General features: G+C 39.1%; 1 protein-coding gene and 1 long non-coding RNA gene across 2 annotated transcripts in view; both read left to right on the plus strand.

The window, feature by feature from the left end:
• Positions 1–639: 639 nt before the first annotated feature.
• The window catches only part of LOC115165755 (meprin A subunit beta-like), a 35,689-nt gene continuing 16,408 nt past the window's right edge, over positions 640–19,920 (plus strand). Inside the window, exons 1-6 of the mRNA XM_029719103.1 lie at positions 640–650; positions 831–948; positions 1,043–1,268; positions 1,538–1,547; positions 1,730–1,978; positions 2,355–2,519. Of these exons, the coding sequence (XP_029574963.1) occupies positions 833–948; positions 1,043–1,268; positions 1,538–1,547; positions 1,730–1,978; positions 2,355–2,519 (766 nt within the window). The 5' untranslated portion in view covers positions 640–650; positions 831–832. The remainder of the gene's footprint in view (positions 651–830; positions 949–1,042; positions 1,269–1,537; positions 1,548–1,729; positions 1,979–2,354; positions 2,520–19,920) is intronic.
• LOC115183259 (uncharacterized) lies at positions 17,681–18,470 on the plus strand. The gene is made up of 2 exons (XR_003874020.1): positions 17,681–17,961; positions 18,307–18,470. It is a non-coding gene; the product is annotated as an uncharacterized LOC115183259 (long non-coding RNA).

Here is a 19,920-nt window from a genome sequence, read left to right on the forward strand (position 1 = left end):
AAAATAAATGTTTAGAATTATGGTTTTGATCATTTCTTATCTTAAAATGTATTATATATCATTCTCCCAGGCTGTTCCCAAGGTCACAGGTAGGTCTGGATATTGTAAATGAAAATAAAAGGTACTGACTACAGTCTATGGACCTAAGTTGTATTATTTAAAACATTTTATGAACATACTTATACTGTAGCAGGTGTTTATGTATATGGTGCTTACCATTAATATTGTTGACTTCTTTTTCCTTTTCGAAGGGTTGGGTATTGACAAAATAAACAAAGGTAAGGTTGAGCTTAAATAAAAACATATGCAAAGTATTAATTATACAGTACATAACGCATGAATAAAACACATATTTGTCACAGTTGTGTTGAAAAAATACAGATTTATAGAAAGTCACTTAATATTTTAATAACATATTACTTATTAACCCATATCGGTTTTCTTCAGACTTATGTTTACGTGAAGGGGACATGATGGAGGTGGGTACAGCAATGGTTTACATTATTTATATGTTTTAAATGATAAAGTCGACATCTGAGGAACGTGGGTTAACCAAACCGTATTGTTCCAGAAATTTCAGAGGAATGGCATTCTGGGGGATAACAAACGCTGGCAGTCTCCAGTTCCTTATCTTTTATACTCAAGTCTTGGTGAGTAAAGACATGGGATTCTGATTTTGACTACCTTGTATCAAATATCATACAACTGTAGCATCTATGCTGTAAGCAGAAAAGTCACTTCTTCAATTCCAGTTCACTGATGTATAATATTTATTTTTTATCACATTGCTGATCTTTCTAATGTGGTCACTGTATTTTCTATTTGCACAGATATGAACACTAAAGGAATCATTCTGCGAGCCTTTGACCAGTTCAGGCTGAAAACATGCATGGACTTCCAGCCCAGAGACTCTGAGATGTACTACCTGACAATTGAGAAACGTACAGGGTAAGACGTACTGGTGGAACATTTGGTAGATATTTGCTAATCAACAATTAATTACATGGTATGTGTTTTGTGTTAACATGTCTATCCCTGGTAGGTGCTATTCCTATGTAGGGAGAACGTTTCCAAATGGACAGGTTGTTTCCATTGGACAGAACTGTGGTATTATCGCCATCGTGGAACATGAGCTTCTACATGCTCTGGGCTTCAATCATGAGCAGTCCAGATATGACAGGGATGAATATGTAACCATTGTCAATGAAAACATCCTAGAAGGTTTGACGCAATGTTTTTCCCAACTAAACAACGGTTATTTATTATTTGTCTAGTTTTTAGATTCTAGCTTTAATGTGGGATTGTTCAGGCATCTACTGCTTCAGATGAACATTAATGATGTGTAGTGTATGAATACTGTACAGTTCTAAGTCCTCATATTAGAGAAAAGGGGGAAATGTATAATATACAGTTTGAATCAATCCAGTACCACTACCTCTGAATTCAATGTTTGACTACAAATAAAACCATGAAACCATTTAATAATCTCAGGGCTGCTCAAACTATTCTCTACCAGCTGTCCCACCCTTCCTTCTAGTCTCTGATCTGTGTTTTTACGATATGGTTATATGCTTTATTATTTATTTCAACATGAACCTAACATTTGTTTGTTAAATTATCATTTTTATTATTATTTCATGCACTTTGTGGTCTACAAATGAATGTCCCTTTACAATTTACAAATGTACTAAATTACAATGAAAATTACAATTATCACTATTATCATTAGTTACGTCATATAATATTTTTTTGCTTTCAGGATACCAAAACAACTTTAATAAGTACAGTGAAAATGACACCACCACCCTGGGTACTCCGTATGACTACTACTCAGTGATGCACTACAGCAAAGATGCCTTCACCAATGGCAACGGATCCACTATCATCACTAAGCAACCAGAGTTCCAGGAAGTGATTGGCCAAAGGCTGGAAATGAGCTCCAATGATGTCTTGAAGCTGAATCGAATGTACAGTTGTAGTAAGTGTTGGATAGCTCTGTCAGAATGTCTGTTGATAACACTAATGCTTTACAATAAGAGTATGGTACTGTACGGATCTAGATATGGTATTTAGAGGTATACTACCTCGAACCTTAACCGGAATTCAAACCTTACAAACATAACCATAACAACTGTTGAAGTGTATAGTTTATTGTGCATGTAAGTGCAAGGGATATATACTGTATCTTATGGTATTCCAAAACGCAGATCTTTACCTAACTGAGTATGAAAGTCTCTTCTCCAACCATTTGTCAAAGTCATTTCTGTAAGGTTATAATTCTGCATGTGAACACCCGATTCAGGGCTTAAATCGACATTGAGAACAGACGGTAATATTTTTGTTTCACGGTGTAGATGCATCTGTTGCATTTAAGGAAAGTTGCAGTTTTTCCAATAGCGGATTGTGTGGGATGAGTCGCTGCTCTCGGAGTGCGGAGAAAGGCAGTGAAAATGGCTGGGAGAGAGTGACACAGGCTGCAGGGGGTCCCTATACCAACCACAGCAACCTGGGCACTAATGGTAAGATTTTGTAACACGTTACGTTTTTATATATATTTATAATTATTATTATATATATTTTTTTAATATTTAGGACATACAATATACTTGCAGTGAAGCCGCTCAATAACTACATCACATTAGTCATCTAACAGACTCACATCCAGAGAGACACACAGAAGCAACCAGGGTCAACGCCCTGCTCAAGGGCACATCGACAGATCTCCCACAAGGTCAAAAACGGGGACCCAAACCAGCGATCCATCAGCCACCAGCCCAAGCTCCCAACCTCCAGGCCTCCACCAATCCCCCCCCCATCCACCAACAACCAACAAAAGGAACAAAAGAGAAAGACAAAGGAAAACAGAAAACAATAATGCAATAAAAAAAGGACACACAAATCATAACAGAAAGTTCAACTGAATATGTTTGAGTGCATGTATTGCACTATTTACATGTGTGTGTGTCCGTGTATGTGCACCTGCGTGCATTTGAATGAGAGTGTGTGTATATGCATGTGTACAAACACCTGCAAACCGGCATTAGCTGTAACAACACTGCCCCTCAGTGTCATTCAAACTTGTGACAAGTTATTAGTGAGACCATTTCATTTGTATTTTTATTTATTATGGATGCCCATTAGCTGCTGCCAAGGCTTGCATGAGTTACTTAATGTGGTATAGAGTTCCATGTAGTCATGGCTCTATGTAGTACTGTATGCCTCCCATAATCTGTTCTGGACTTGGGGACTGTGAAGAGACCTCTTGTGGTATGTCTTGTGGGGTATTTATTATGGACTGACTTCTCCCCATCTTAGCTGTTGTATCAATATGTTTGACCATGACAGTTTACAATCTAGGGTTACTCCAAGCAGTTTAGTCACCTCAACTTGCTCAATTCCCACATTATTAATTACGATTTAGTTGAGCGGTTTAAGCTTTCGTTTTTTTCAAATATTTAGGACTAACTTATTCGTTGCCACTGTCGTGTCTCTAGTATGATTAAATGAGATGCCATGCTATTTTCAAATCGATTACCTAACGTTTAATTGATTATGTGATTGAATTAAACCATGTAACAATTAAACCATTAATAACCTGGGGCACCACGAAAGCATTAGTTTATATAGAGAGACGATCTCCCGAATCCACTCTTCTGTAACAGTATTTTTATTGGAGTTTCACAATTTTCACCCATATTAAGAGATACAACAACAAAGACAAGGCAAAAAAAAACAGCACTCGCTTACACATATCCGTATGTATGCACGCACGTACACACACACCCACCATTTCCCTCTCCCCGCTCAGCGCTTCTCTCACCCCATCCCCCTCATTGCGTCTCTCAATACATACACTTTAAACAAACATAAACAGAAAAAAATAACAATAAAGACATAATAAATAAATAAAATAAAATAAAATGCTCAGTTTAAACCAAGAAGTTGAGTTCCCCACACGGACCGTACAGTGTAATTCTGGAATACATAGATCACCATTCTAAGAGAATCCTTGCAGCATAATAGCTGATACTTCAGGTTCTAGGTAATTTACGTAAGGTTCCCATACTTTGTAGAACTGATCTGTCTTAGAGTGCAATGTACATGTCAGATATTCCAGCGGCACCCATTCAAATAGTATCTTATGCCAATCTTTAATAGAGGGAACCTTATCACTAATCCACTGTAAAAGTATGTTTTTTCTCGCTGCGAAGGTGAGGATGTTGTAAAGCCTCCTCTTACCCACAGAAGTTACATGCCTACTAGGGAGACCTAACAGTAGAGAAACTGGGTCCAATTCTAGATCGACCCCTAGGATCTTTTCAATCTCTTGCAGAACACCAGACCAATATCTTTGTATTTTGGGACATGACCATAAACAATGTGTTAGGGTGCCTGTATCAGTTTTACATTTGAGACACTGAGGAGAGGAGGAAGAGGGGCTAAATGCATGTCTGCGATTTGGGGATATATGCAATCTGTGTATTATTCTTAATTGAATTGCTCTAGTACGATTACATATAGATATTGTTTTTGCATATTTCCAAATGTCCTCCCACATCTCTTCGTCAATGGTAACAGACAGTTCTTTCTCCCACACTCTGTGTGTCGACAGCGGAAAAGGACCTTAAAGCATCATAAAACAGACTTACAGAAATTTTCCTTTGTGGGGAAAAAAGCATTCTTTCAATGACAGACATATCAGGGTTACCAATTAAGGTGGTGCTCTTCAGAATATAGTGTCTTACTTGTAGGAAACGGAAAAAGTCCTGCTTTGGGAGTTGATATTTCTCGACCATCTGCTCAAATGACAATAAAATCTTATCCGCAAATAAGTCCTTTAGTCTGCGTATGCCCTTATTAAGCCAAACGTTAAAGCCAGCATCCAGCAATCCTGGGACAAAATCTGGGTTGTTAAGAATTGGGGTAAGAGCAGAGGTTAGTTTGGACCTTCCCAGGAAACGTTGAACTGACCTCCATACTTTGAGTGTGTTAAGTGTAATGGGGTTGTTACAGCGATCTTTTACAGACTTGAAACTTGTGAAAAACAAAAGGTCCTGTAAAGGGTATTTTGAAAGAGAAGTCTCAACGTCTGACCAAATAGAGGAGTCATCGTTTGTGATCCAGTCTGAAATATAACATAGGTGGGCACACCACTGATAGAGCCTGATATTGGGCAGATCCAAGCCACCCATAGAATTTGGCAGCTGCAATATTGCCATCTTAAGTCTTGGCTTGCGTTTACTCCATATAAAGGAACTTAGCCATCCATTTACATCCTTTATTACCTTATTGGAGAGTAATACTGGGATCATTTGGATTGGGTAAAGTAGCCTAGGTAAAATGTTCATTTTCAAGAGGGATATTCTACCCAACCATGAAATCGGAAGAGAGTTCCAGCGCTCCAGATCCTGTCTTATTGTGTCAAACAAGGGAACAAAATTGGCTTTGTACATTTGTTGGAATTTAGGAGTTACAAATATACCCAGATACGTAAAACCTGAGGGAGACCATTTAAAAGGGAAGGGGGGAGAAGTGTTAGGTACAGAGTGAAGGTTACCAAGTGGCATAGCCTCTGATTTAGTTAGGTTAATCTTGTAGCCTGAGAATTCGCTGAATAACTCAATAATGTTAATCAGAGATGTGATTGAAGTCTCGGGATTATAAATAAATATCAGGACATCATCAGCATACAAGCTTATTTTATGGTGAACATCACCAATGAGCAGCCCCTGTATAGCAGGCGTTACCCTGATGGCCTCGGCCAGTGGTTCCATAACAAGTGCAAATAGGAGGGGGGACAGAGGACAGCCCTGTCTGGTACCTCTGTGTATAGAGAAGCTATTTGACCGTAGTCCATTAGTAAGGACAGCAGCCTGAGGATCATCATATAAAACTTTCACCCATTTTATAAAGTTGTCCCCCAGACCAAATTTATTTAGAGCAAAGAATAGGTAAGACCACTCCACACGATCAAATGCTTTCTCAGCATCTAGGGAGAGCACAAGACCATCCATAGCACTTTGTTGGTAGACTTCAATTACATTAAGGAGCCGTCTGACATTGTTACATGACCTACGTCCCTTAATGAAGCCAGTTTGGTCTCCTTTCACAATTAGTGTCAGTGAGTCCTCTAATCTTGTGGCTAGAATTTTAGAAAGCAATTTTCTATCCACATTCAGAAGGGAAATTGGTCTGTACGAGGAACAAGACTCTGGACATTTTCCCTTTTTGAGAATAAGTGATATGTTGGCTTCTCGCAGCGTTTGGGGGAGCTGGTCATTTGAAAATGAGTGGTTAAACATATCACGCAATGGCTCAAGGATCAGGCCATGGAACTCTTTATAGAACTCACTACAAAACCCGTCCGGTCCTGGGGCCTTTTGCAGATTCTTAATTGCGGACATTATCTCTTCCTCAGTAATAGGGGCATTAAGGAGAGACTTCTGTTCTTCGGAGATAGTAGGGAGCTCAATCTTAGAAAATAAGTTCTCCATTAACTTGGGTGCGTCATTTGGCAGTTCTGAGGCGTAAAGATTTGCATAAAATGTCTTAAATGAGTCATTTATCAATTTATTTTCATATAGATGATTGCCATCAGAATCAGTAATAGCCGCAATTGACTGTGAGTCAGCTCTCTTTTTAGCTAGGTACGCCAAGTACTTTCCTGGCTTATCGCCATGTTCATATAGCTTTTGCTTGACAAATCTCATTTTCTTTTCAGCGTCCTGTGTTAGGAGGGAGTCCAGCGTTGATCTAATGACTGATATTTCCTTTAATAGGACAGGAGTGGGAGTTTTAATGTAGTCCTTCTCTTTAGTTCCCAATTCACCCTCTAGTGTTTTTTGCTTTTCACGCTTTTTCCGCCTCTTAGTGGCTGCGTATGACATAATCAGACCCCTGGCGTACGCCTTACAGGTTTCCCAAAGGAGTGAGGGGTTATCTGTTGATTGAGAGTTAATAGAGAAAAATGCTTTAAACTCTGTAATAAAATATGATGTGAATGTATGGTCTTTAAGAATGGTTGTATTCAACCTCCAATGTCTTGACTGATTGAATGCCCCGTTGAGTTTTATGTCCAGGATCACCTCCGCATGATCAGATATGACTATGCTTCCTATCCTAGCGGATAAAACAGACTGCAGCGACGTCCTGGGCATAAAAAAGTAATCTATTCTAGTCTGACATCCATGAGGTGCAGAGAAAAAAGTGAACTCTCTGTTGGAGGGATGAAAAGCTCTCCAAACATCAGCATACCCCAGATCATCACAAATGGCTGTAAGTGACTTAGCTTGAGGAGAGAGTGAGGCTATACCACTGGGAAGCTTATCAATAAGGGGGTTCAACAAACAATTAAAATCCCCTCCGACCACTGCAGTGTCTGAGTTTAATTCTGAAAAGTCTAGAAATACCTTAGTGAGGAAGTCAGGGGGGTGGGCAGGGGGAAGTAAATATTCATTATGGAAATGCTCTGCCCTTGTAAAGTACCATTAATTATAACAAAGCGACCCAATTTATCTTTCACACACTTCAAGACCTTAAGTGGTAGGTTCTTTTTCACAAGAATTGCTACACCTCTACTTCTGGATGTAAATGATGAGAAAAACACTTGACCAAACCCCCCTTGTTGTAATTTCAGATGCTCCTTATCATTCAAATGGGTTTCTTGTAACAGGGCAATATCAATATTTTCTTTTTTCAAAAAGGATAGTATCTTCTTCCTTTTAATGGGGTTATTGCTCCCTCTAATGTTCCATGTACATACACGTAGTCTGTTACCTGCCATTGCGCTTTGACCATTCAATATCCAGACTGAGTCCTACTGTAAAAATGGGGTGGTACCTTTTTCCATGTGTTGAACTCTCCTCTATCTCACTGAGCGTAAACAAACAATATGAACCCTGAACTCGAACTATACAAAACCCAAAAATGAAACATGTAAAAATCCAAAAGGGGGTTTTCCCACTAGCTGACATGCAGGGGATTTCAACTTTCCAATGTAGACTCTTAAGTCCGCATTGCCACTCAATAGCCTCATCCTTTATATATTTGGAAATTAAAATCAATAGAAGAAGATTGAGGCTCTTCCACCTAAAACCAAGCCTGGGCACCAATATAGGTTCACACATATCTCAATCTGAGCTACGGCGGCAGTTACTTTAGCAAGAAAAATAATACCGATACGAATATTACTGAACAGGAGCACATGAGAACTTACATCACTGTTTCATGATCAGATTCAAAATAAAATAAGACGTTATCCAATGCTGCGGAGGTGCAGCTTAAGGTTATTTACCCGAGAGAGTCAATAAACGCAGCAGCCTCTTCAGATGTGTAGAGTTTTTTAGGCGATCCGTTGACCATAATCTTCAATGTGGCCGGGTACAGCAGTGCGTAGTCGATCTTCATTCTCTTGAGTCGAGCCTTCACCTCATCAAACGCTTTGCGCCTTCGTACAACCGCTGTGGAATAATCATTGAAGAATGAGACCTTTGGACCTTTACGTTGACTACCGTCAGAACCGATGTTTCTAGCCGCATCCATGACGCGCTGCTTGTCGGTAAAGTTGTGGAACTTTATAACCACTGGTCGTGGGCGCTGATTGGGACCGGGTATCGGTGCTTGAGAGCGATGTGCTCTGTCTAGCTTCACACGACCAGCCTTAGTGTCCATTTGTAGGTAGCCAGGGATCCATTCCTCAAAAGATTTTACTGAACGTGTCCCTTCAGAATTTTCCGGGAGTGCCACAACACGGATATTGCATCTGCGTCCTCGATTATCCAAGTCGTCAATGTGCTCCGCCATTTCGCGCACCTGCTTCTCAAGTGCTTTTATCTTAGTGTCCATGGATGTAGTTGAAGTTTCCACAGTAGCAATTCTTCCTTCCGCCTCATCAACACGTTTGACAACCCTCTGTAGTTCAGCTGAATGGCCTGCTATTGCTTCCAGGACCGTTCTTATCTTAACATCGATCACTTTAGTAATGTTATCTGTCATCCTTTGAATCACCAGGTCCATTGTGCCTGGATCCGCAATGTTGTTAGATTCGCTAACGTTAGTTAGCTCCTCCTGCACCTCTACAGGGATGGCGGTTTTGGTCGACTTCTTAGTAGCTCTGTTGGGCATGTTGTCGGAGATTTTTGAGAAATAGTCGCCAAGACTCATTGTAGGGTAACTTATTTAGCCAATTCTACCACTTTTTCAAGCTAGGAGATTAATGTAAGAAGATAAATTTACGAATACCGCGTGAGCTCGCTGAAACACCGTGTTCTCTCTACGGCGCCATTTTGTTCCCCCCCGAATCCACTCTTAAAGATCTGAAGATCTTTTATATCAATAGTAGTCAATCATTAATTATTCTTTACCTTCTATCAGTCTCATCTGAATGTCGTAAAATTATTGGTTATCTGCACAAACCCTAGCATTAATTATGAATCAGCAATGTACAAATTGGCTTAATTATTTATTTACTAACTAACTAACTAAATAATCACAGAAATACATAACTAACAAACCGTATCGGTTACTAACAATGATGGAAAAAGTCCCTAGTGGGCTAAGCTGATATTACAGCTTGGTAGACAAAAGGGAAGGGGTGGGACTGAGAAAGAGCGGGATAGACAAAATGGATTCATTACACACAGTCTATATTTATATTCATTCAAATGCTAATCTTTCGCACATGAACGGCCGCTCATTCGAGAATAATTGCAAGTATATATTTACACCCGTATGTCGTTGTTGTCTACTCTGTTGGAATCTGGTCCGTCTCCTGGAGTGTTCATCAGAGTCTCTCTGGTTGTGTTTCCCTGAAGATCAAAGTAACTCATGGTTACAGAGTACCATTCGGGAATGTTCTCATAGATTAGATGTTTCAGAGGTTGTCTGTATTCTCGTCCTAGACTTACATGATTTCTAGCTGCAGACTAGTAATTATACGTCTAAGATTTGCTCTTATTCTGTAGGGATCGATAGTCTCAGAGTTGAACCATTTCCAGCCGTGTAGCCAATACTCCACGTGGAAGAGTCTTGTCCTTTGGTAGAGTTGTAGTTTAAACCACTTCACAGACCAGTGTCACCTGGCATGTTTTGGTCTTAGAAATTCAACCATTTGCAACCTTAGCTTACACCTGGTTTTGCATGGTCTGATGTGAATTTCACCAGGAGTGGGTTTTATACATAACAGTAGAAAAGGACAGTCCATGACACCTAATGTGATGTCTGGGCTCACGGGGGCGTGGCCACTGACTAGTTAATCTTTATATGAAAATCCATACTCTCATTTAGAAGGTTAATATCACATTACATCTTTTCACAAATAGTTTCATGTTTAATCACATACTTTTCACAATATTTAGATGTAAACCTGACAGCTGGGAAATTTACACTTTAAGAGACACCGTTATGTGTGTTTCCTGTCCTTCATGAGATCACAAAAATAAAACACCCTCGTCATAACTGTCCCTCAAATGCCCACAGACTATTCACACATTCTCAAAAGAAGCAATATTGTTTAAATCTCCAATTTTGGGGATTAGGAGTTTGGCCATGTCTCTGTTCTGGGAGACTCTATCCCTCAATACTGCATGGTAATTTCTACCTGGTATTTATGACCTGAGGTAATAAACCTGGGTTAGGAGAAAGAGTGAGAGAGGGGGAAGCCATGATATACACCCAGAAAGGGCCACGTCATGACACCACCCATTCTGAAATTAACTGCACCTCTTTGTTAAGTGTTGAGGTGATTTCAGTCACTGTAGTAGCTGACGTGTATAATGTTGAGTCATCCACATACACACACTGGCTTTACTCAAAGCTAGTGGCATGTTGTTAGTAAAGATTGAAAAAAGTTAGGGGCCTAGACAGCTGCCCTGGGGAATTCCTGATTCTACCTGGATTATGTTAAAGAACACCCTCTGTGCTCTGTTAGATAGGCAACTCTTATTCACAATATATCAGGGAGTGTAAAGCCATAACACTGAATAAGATTTCAACCAACTGGAAATGAGGTAGATCAAACATGTGGTTTATCATGTGTTTATTGGTGTTTTATACATTTTGGTGTTTTAGTTGCTTTAAGTTTTCTTAGGTGGATATATACATCCTTCTATGGGTATGTACAATGTATTTGCTACAAAATGCAATAGAATAAAGTGTAATAATTTCAGTCCTTAACACAGTAATTAACACAATATGTACATCTTGCTTCAAAATATAGAAGCCCACACCCTCGCTACGGTAACTGGTCTATATTGAACCTATACAATAATGCATACTGTACATTGAAATGTTATATTAAAATTGACTGAATCCCACTTAAAGGAATTCATATTTTCCCAAGGTACTGTTTTTTTCATGCATGCCAGAGCAGCGTCAGGCCAGGAGGGGGACACAGCCTGGCTGGACAGCAGGGAGATTACTCCCAGCAGGAAGTGCGGTGTCCAGTGTCTACAGTTCTACCACTACCACAGTGGTAATGAGTCAGACCAGTTCAACATCTGGGTATCGTGATGAGAGAGACCCTAATGGAACTGTCTGCCTCATCGGCCAGATCACAGTTAGTGTCATCTCTGAGTAAGGCATGTAAGTCATGACTATATTGAAAAAAAGACATCACTACAAGGAATAAAATGTGGTCAGAGTTGGTGCAGAGTATCCTTCAAGGGCTTGGGCAAAGATCGGATCCAATGTGTTTAATAACAATGGCTAACTATCTAAAAACATCTCTCTTACACTGAACATGCAAGAGCTATGGTCACTCATGTAAAGTCTACATTAAACCAGCCATGGGATGCCAGAATATGACAGCTGTTAAATCACTGATAAGGTATTGGACTTTAACAGAAACTCACAATTTCATCCACCAGGTTCCCCAGCATCTTACTGGCAGCTCCTCCACGTGTCCCTGAACGCCACCAAAACCTTCCAGGTGGAGTTTGAGGTGCGTAAAGGAGCAGGACCATCTACAGGCGGGGTTTCCATCGATGACATCAACCTGTCAGAGACAGAATGCCCCCATCACACCTGGCAGATTAGAGACTTTGAGAATGTTGCAAAGAACACTGACACCTGGCTATTCAGTCCAAGACACTACTCCAGAGACGGCTACGCCTATCAGCTGATGGTTGTTCTGAGATCAAGTTATATTGGAGTCTATGCACGCCTCCTGTCTGGTAAATATGATGACCAGCTCCAGTGGCCCTGCCCATGGAGACAGATAACGTTTCTGCTGATGGACCAGAACCCAAACATCCAGCTACGTATGTCCAAGCAGAACAGCATCTCAACTGATCCTGAACAGATAGACTATAGTGAGTCAAACAGCTTTACATTATTAGAATGAGATTGTATACCCATAAGATTATTTCTGTGCAGTTTCAAATGAACATATTATATCATCATAAACAACCTTGAGTATTAACTTTTTACATTTATTACGTGTGAAAAAGTATTTATTTTGGGACAACCCTGGCAAAAATGGAACCTTTTACAAACAAGAGGGCAATGACTCAATCTACACGACCAACAGACGGGGCTACGGCTATTTTATGTCCATTTTGGACATCAAGGACAAAGGCTTCCTCAAGGGTGGAGACATCTTCTTCTTCCTCACCTCCATGCAAGGTCAGCTATTAAAATCAGATCATACTTACAGTTTATGCGGGGTTATTCTTAAAATGTTGTGTTGAAATTAAAAGTAGCAAAAAAATGATAATACATTTAAATAATAATTATAATTGTTTTATCATAAATAATAACTTCTTCCTCCAATGAGTGGTCATGGTGACGGGTTAAATAAACTAAACTTCAGCAATTATTTTGGATTGATGTTTTGCACCAACTCTCAGAAAATAAATCCTAGAATCTTTTTTTCTTACGTAATTTATCATTTGTTTCATTTACAATTTCAAAATGACCAGATCAAAACAAATACACTATGATCATTTGCTGTTTTGTCTCCAGATATCTCCAGTCTGCAGTATGCCGGTAACAACTTACTCCCCTGTCCCACTCCACCACCACAGGACTTCACCCTGTTGCCCAGCAAGCGGGAGGAGGGCCCATGTTCAGCCAGGTACAATCTTTCTAATCCCAGACTCAAATGAGCCTTATATGTGTAATAATTGTTGTATTTTTAACACAAATGTAATATTCTGTGGATGTTGCATAAATTGCAGACCACATCCGACAGTTTGCTTTGAACTATGGGTTGAGGTCTGGGTTTATCTCCCCTTCAACATAATAATGTTTAATTTTGCTTCTTCTGTGTTCTCGTATTTTTCATGATCATAGTGTATTTGTTCTGTTCTGGTCGTTTTTAAATTGTAAATAAAACAAATGATAAATTGTATAAGAAACAAATCACAATATCCCATGCTGCCATCCACAACAAGCACTCTAGGATATCTGTTCTTTAGTGCTATCTACTCTACTGATGAAAAATTGCCTCTTTGCAATAGTCTGCAAACACTATTCTCTTTTCAAAGGGTATCCCCAACAACAACAACAACAGTCCCACGTACAACAGATTAATAAAATGGGTATTTAAACCTTTATCAATCTTTGTTTGAAGGAACTCATTTGAAAGATAATTCCCATAGATTAAGCATATTGATTAAACTATAAGTGGTGTACATACATACATGAGGATTCCAGCATGTACAAACGTTGAAAGCATAAGCATTATAATAATTGATAATCATTTAAAAGCATTTATAATGACTCATTCATTTGGAGAAAGGTTGATAATTCTGCCCTTTTTCTTCCAGCCTCTTTGACTTCTCCTCTGGACTGGTGTCTACCCCATCGATCATCGTCATGGCTCTTATGTTGTGGTTGATTCACTGAACGACATTAGAACCTAAACATATAGCTAACAACAGTCTATAAAGCCCGATGACCTACGATGATTTACCAGAGAGATTATATTAATGTATGGTAAATGTTTGTGCCTTGTATATTACCAACCCTAATGTCATCCTGATGGAAATTACAATAGTTTAGCTAAAGAAATGTACTTATGAGATAATCCAATTGTAGATTTACTTTAAAACGGTATGGTTATTTTGATGGTAAGCATTATAGTCAGGACCAAACTTTGTCATACTGATTTATTAAACAAATGATGTAATGGAATTATAACTGTAACGGCTGTCGTATAGAGGGGACCAAAACGCAGCGTGTTGAGTGCTCATTATGATATTTATTAACTCAAAAACACTAAAGACAAAATAACAAAAGGCAAACGATCAGAATACAGTTCTGGCAGGTACAGAGACTAAACGGAAAATACCTGCCCACATACACAGGTGGGAAAAAACCCTACTTAAATATGATCTCCAATTAGAGACAACGAGGACCAGCTGCCTCTAATTGGAGATCATCCCCCAAAAAAACGAAATAGAAACCTAGAACTTAAACATAGAAAAACACAAAACACCCCCTGTCACGCCCTGACCTACTCTACCATAGAAAACAATATCTTACTATGGTCAGGATGTGACAATAACTAATAATCAACAAGTGACAATCAATGATTCCAATATAGTAAGTAGCTAAAATAGTAAGTCTGTACTTAAAATTATTACAAATAATCAACACATGATAACTAATGATTCCAATATAGTAAGTAAGAAATACAGCTAGTAAGTCTGTACTTCCTATGGGATTGCAAAACCTAGGAATTGGTTGATTTGTATATTTTGCATGTGACATAAAATACTGAACATACAATACAATATATAAAATGCTTTAACTTGTGTATATTACAATATTTAATTAACTAAAGTGTACTTTTTGCATCAAACAAATGGGGTCATATTTGGATTGTCCTTGACAAGTTATAGGGCATTTACTCCACTGAGTTTTACCCTGCATCTTTTCCATGTCACAATGGTAAAGGATATTTACTCTGTTGCTATGCAATTCTGCCTCTTTCACTCAAGCAGACAGTTGGTGTATGCACATTTGTCTATGTCTCAGCAATGTTTCAAAAGTGAGTATTCTCTGTCACATTTACACTATATTCTTTAAGGCTTCAGTCATATTTTATTATCAAATAAAGATTTTAAAACACATGTAAATACTTTTACTACATTATTTGTTGTATTTTCTTGATGTTGAAACAATTAGCAGTAAAAAATGTAGCTTAAATTAGGGAATTTCTTTCAGTTTAGTTGTTTAGAGTAAGGTAAGAGTTCATAAGGGTGGGAAGGGGAAGTTATTTGGTTTGACTGAGTCAGGTTCGTAGGCCTCCTGTAACTGAGTCAGGTTCGTAGGCCTCCTTACTCTCACACCCTTTTTCAGTTCTGCCCCTCAAATTTTCTATGGGATTGAGGTCAGGGCTTTGTGAAGGCCACTCCAATACCTTGACTATGTTGTCCTTAAGCCATTTTGCCACAACTTTGGCAGTATGCTTGGCGTCATTGTCCATTTGGAAGACCCATTTGCGACCAAGCTTTAAATTCCTGACTGATGTCTTGAGATGTTCCTTCAATATATCCACATCATTTTCCTCTTTCATGAAGCCATCTATTTTGTGAAGTGCAGCAGTCCCTCCTGCAGCAATGCACCCCCACAACATGATGCTGCTAAACCCATGCTTCACGGTTGGGATGGTGTTCTTCGGCTTGCAAGAGTCCCCCTTTTTCCTCCAAACATAACAATGGTCATTATGGCCAAACAGTTCTATTTTTGTTTCATCAGACCAGAGGACATTTCTCCAAAAAGTACGAACATTGTCCCCATGTGCGGTTGCAAACCGTAGTTTGCATTTTTATGGAGGTTTTGGAGCAATGGCTTCTTCCTTGCTAAGGGACTTTACAGGTTATATCGATATAGGACTCATTTTACAGTGGATATGGATACTTTTGTACCTGTTTCCTCCAGCATCTTCACAAGGTCCTTTGCTGTTGTTCTGGGATTGATTTGCATTTTTCACACTAAAGTACGTTCATCTCTAGGAGACAGAACGCGTCTCCTTCCTGAGCAGTATGACGGCTGCGTGGTCCCATGGTGTTAATAATTGCATACTATTGTTTGTACAGATGAACGTGGTACCTTCAGGCATTTAGAAATTGCTCCCAAGGATGAACCAGAGGTCTACAATTTTTTTTCTGAGGTCTTGGCTGATTTCTTTTGATTTTCCCATGATGTCAAGCAAAGAGACACTGAGTTCGAAGGTAGGCCTTGAAAAACATCCACAGGTTCACCTCCAATTGACTCAAATGATGTCAATTAGCCTATCAGAAGCTTCTAAAGCCATGACATCATTTTCTGGAATTTTCCAAGCTGTTTAAAGGCACAGTCAACTTAGTGTATGTAAACTTCTGACCGACTGGAATTGTGATACAATGAATTATAAGTGAAATAATCTGTCTGTCAACAACTGTTGGAAAAATGACTTGTGTCATGCACAAAGTAGATGTCCTAACCGACTTGCCAAAAGTATAGTTTGTTAACAAGAAATTTGTGGAGTGGTTGAAAAAGGAGTTTTAATGACTCCAACCTAAGTGCATGTAAACTTACGACTTCAACTGTATATATATATATATATATATATATATATATATATATATATTTATATATATATATGTCCTCTTTCTCTAATCACTATCAAAATCACAATTAGGTTGATATCATTAGTGCATAGTATATTTTCCTTTCTGTAAAATAATGTCTTATACGAACTGAAGGCAACAATGCACACAACCTGTGGCGACCCGTTATTCAGGGCCCCAAATTTTTTGCTAAAATAAATAAATAAACAAATATATACACTACCGTTCAAAAGTTTGGGGTCACTTAGAAATGTCCTTGTTTTTGAAAGAAAAGCACATTTTTTGTCCATTAAAATAACATCAAATTGATCAGGAATACAGTGTAGACGTTGTTAATGTTGTAAATGACTATTTTAGCTGGAAACTGCAGCTTTTTTATGGAATATCTACATAGGCGTACAGAGGCCCATTATCAGCAACCATCACTTCTGCGTTCCAGTGGCACGTTGTGTTAACTAATCCAAGTTCATGATTTTAAAAGGCTAATTGATTGTTAGAAAACCCTTTTGCAATTATGTTAGCACAGCTGAAAACTGTTGTTCTGATTAAAGAAGGAATAAAACTGGCCTTCTTTGGACTAGTTGAGTATCTGGAGCATCAGCATTTGTGGGTTCGATTACAGGCTCAAAATGACCAGATACAAAGAACTTTCTTCTGAAACTCGTCAGTCTAATCTTGTTCAGAGAAATGAAGGCTATTCCATGCTAGAAATTGCCAAGAAACTGAAGATCTCGAATAACGCTGTGTACTACTCCCTTCACAGAACAGGGCAAACTGGCTCTAACCAGAACAGAAAGAAGAGTGGGAGGCACAACTGAGCAAGAGGACAAGTACATTAAAGTGTCTAGTTTGAGAAACAGATGCCTCACAAGTCCTCAACTGGCAGCTTCATTAAATAGTACCCGCAAAACACCAGTCTCAATGTCAACAGTGAAGAGGCTACTCCAGGATGCTGGCCTTCTAGGCAGAGTTCCTCTGTCCAGTGTCTGTGTTCTTAATCTTTCATTTTTATTGGCCAGTCTGAGATATGGCTTTTTCTTTGAAATTCTGCCTAGAAGGCCAGTATCCCGGAGCCGACTCTTCACTGTTGACGTTGAGACTGGTGTTTTGCGGGTACTATTTAATGAAGCTGCTAGTTGAGGACTTGTGAGGCGTTTGTCATTCTGTCATTCTTCCAACCAGTGGGACCAGTCTTGTTTTGGCACAAGTCTTATTAAATGTTAACATTGCTGTTTGTTTTGGATGACAGATATTTCCAGCCTGCGTCTAAACCTCTCTGACCTTTCCACGCCTCGCCTGAGGACCAACTTCTCTGGCTTCACAGTGAGAGACACAGGGGATGTCTTTCACAGTCTGTTCTTCATGGTGTTTGGAAGATTTAGTTAAATCATCACATATTGCTGAAGTGAGTGTGTTGGGGGCATTCTGGTCGATCCATATTAATCAACAACTTTATAATGTCAGAGTTTTTTGTAAACCAACAGGTAAGTTGGATCGTAACAAGGTCATGCCTCTTAAACAGAGTGTACATGATTCAGACAACCATAGGCTGTGTAAAAAAGCACCTTGGACATAAATTTAAAGATGTTCTAGTTAATGGATTACCTAAAATGTTTTTTGACCGTGCAGTTAGACTGATTTTCACCAGCTATGATCATCATTCTTCCAACCAGTAGAACCAGTCTTGTTTTGGTACACATGTCTAATTAAATGTTAACATCGCTGTTTGTTTTGGATGACATATTTCCAGCCTGCGTCTAAACCGCTCTGACCTTCCACGCCTCTTCTGAGGACCAACTTCTCTGGCTTCACACTGAGAGACACAGGGGATGATGGGACATGCTTAACCCTTGTGTGGTGTTGGTGTCTGTGGGACCCATTTTCAATGTTTACATAAAAGAAAAATGATACAATGAATAATTTTTTCAACCTGAGACTCATTGGCCTTGGCTCATTTTCTCTGAAGAACATATAAGAGAACACATTTTCATTGAGCGCACACTGCACCCCCTACACATTTATATTACATAGCACCAAGAACCTGTCTGTCTCCCTGCCTGCCTGCCTGTCTCCCACTTTTCTCACACTCTTTACCCTTTGTAGTGTGTGAAAATGTCACGTTCACTGTCCTCAAACTCCCTGTCATAGATCAGCCAAGACGCAGCGTGCCGGTAATTCCACATACTTTATTAGTGAAACCAAACAAAACAAGAAACAGGTAAAACAGAAACGAACGTGATGCAACTGAGGCGCACACAAAACCCTGACAGAAAGAATAATTACCCACAACTACAGGTGGGGAAAAGGCTGCCTAAGTATGATTCCCAATCAGAGACAACGATAGACAGCTGCCTCTGATTAGGAACCATACTCGGCCAAACACGAAGAAATACATGACATAGAATGCCCACCCCACATCACACCCTGACCTAACCAAAATAGAGGAAATAAAACGTCTCTCTCAGGTCAGGGCGTGACAGAAACTACACAATGTCTTGTACAATGTTATTATAATACATTATTTTGACACAGAGCTTTTGACAATGTATTTTCCTACACACAACACCAGCCCGGTACAAATTGGGGGAGGGACACAACAAATAAATAGCTTTGCATGTGTGGCTCCTTACCACAATCAATCAGTATGGCAAGGCTTTGGTGATGAAAAGTGCACAATGTATTTAGTTAATCTTCCTATCAGGCTGTAGTGCAGAGCTGTCCACAAAGTTACTCTTATTAACTGTATGCAAGGTTTGCTTCATGTTGTCTTATAAATGCCTCATTATCTTGCCAACCCCCATTGTCACACCTCTGAAAAGCAGTTCTGTTGTGATTACATCATGTAGGTCGGCTATCTGATTGGAAGTTAACTTTACAGTAATACTATTGGTCAACAACTCCAATTTTGAATCCAAACAGCTCAGATTCTTAAAAAATGGTCTTCGCTTCATTGTTCTTTCTCTTATGTTCCTGACTTGCTGCAGAGAGATACCTAAACACTTTCTTTCTCTCTCCCTCTCCCATGAGCTATGGGCCATCTCTCTCTCTCTCTCTCTCTCTCTCCCTCTCTCTCTCTCTCTTTGACTATGTTTGGAATAATGCCTTCTAATAGGAGGTCGACCAATTGCGATTTGTCAACGCCGATACCTGTACTGATTATTGGAGGACCAAAAAAGCAGATACCGATTAATCGGAACATTTTTATATATATATTTGTAATAATGACAATTACAACAATACTGAATGAACAATGAACGCTTTTATTTTAACTTAATATAATACATAAATAAAATCTATTTAGTCTCAAATAAATAATGAAACGTTCAATTTGGTTTAAATAATGCAAAAACACAGTGTTGGAGAA

This window comes from Salmo trutta, chromosome 3 (assembly GCF_901001165.1).
Source record: "Salmo trutta chromosome 3, fSalTru1.1, whole genome shotgun sequence".
NCBI classification, from domain to species: domain Eukaryota; kingdom Metazoa; phylum Chordata; class Actinopteri; order Salmoniformes; family Salmonidae; genus Salmo; species Salmo trutta.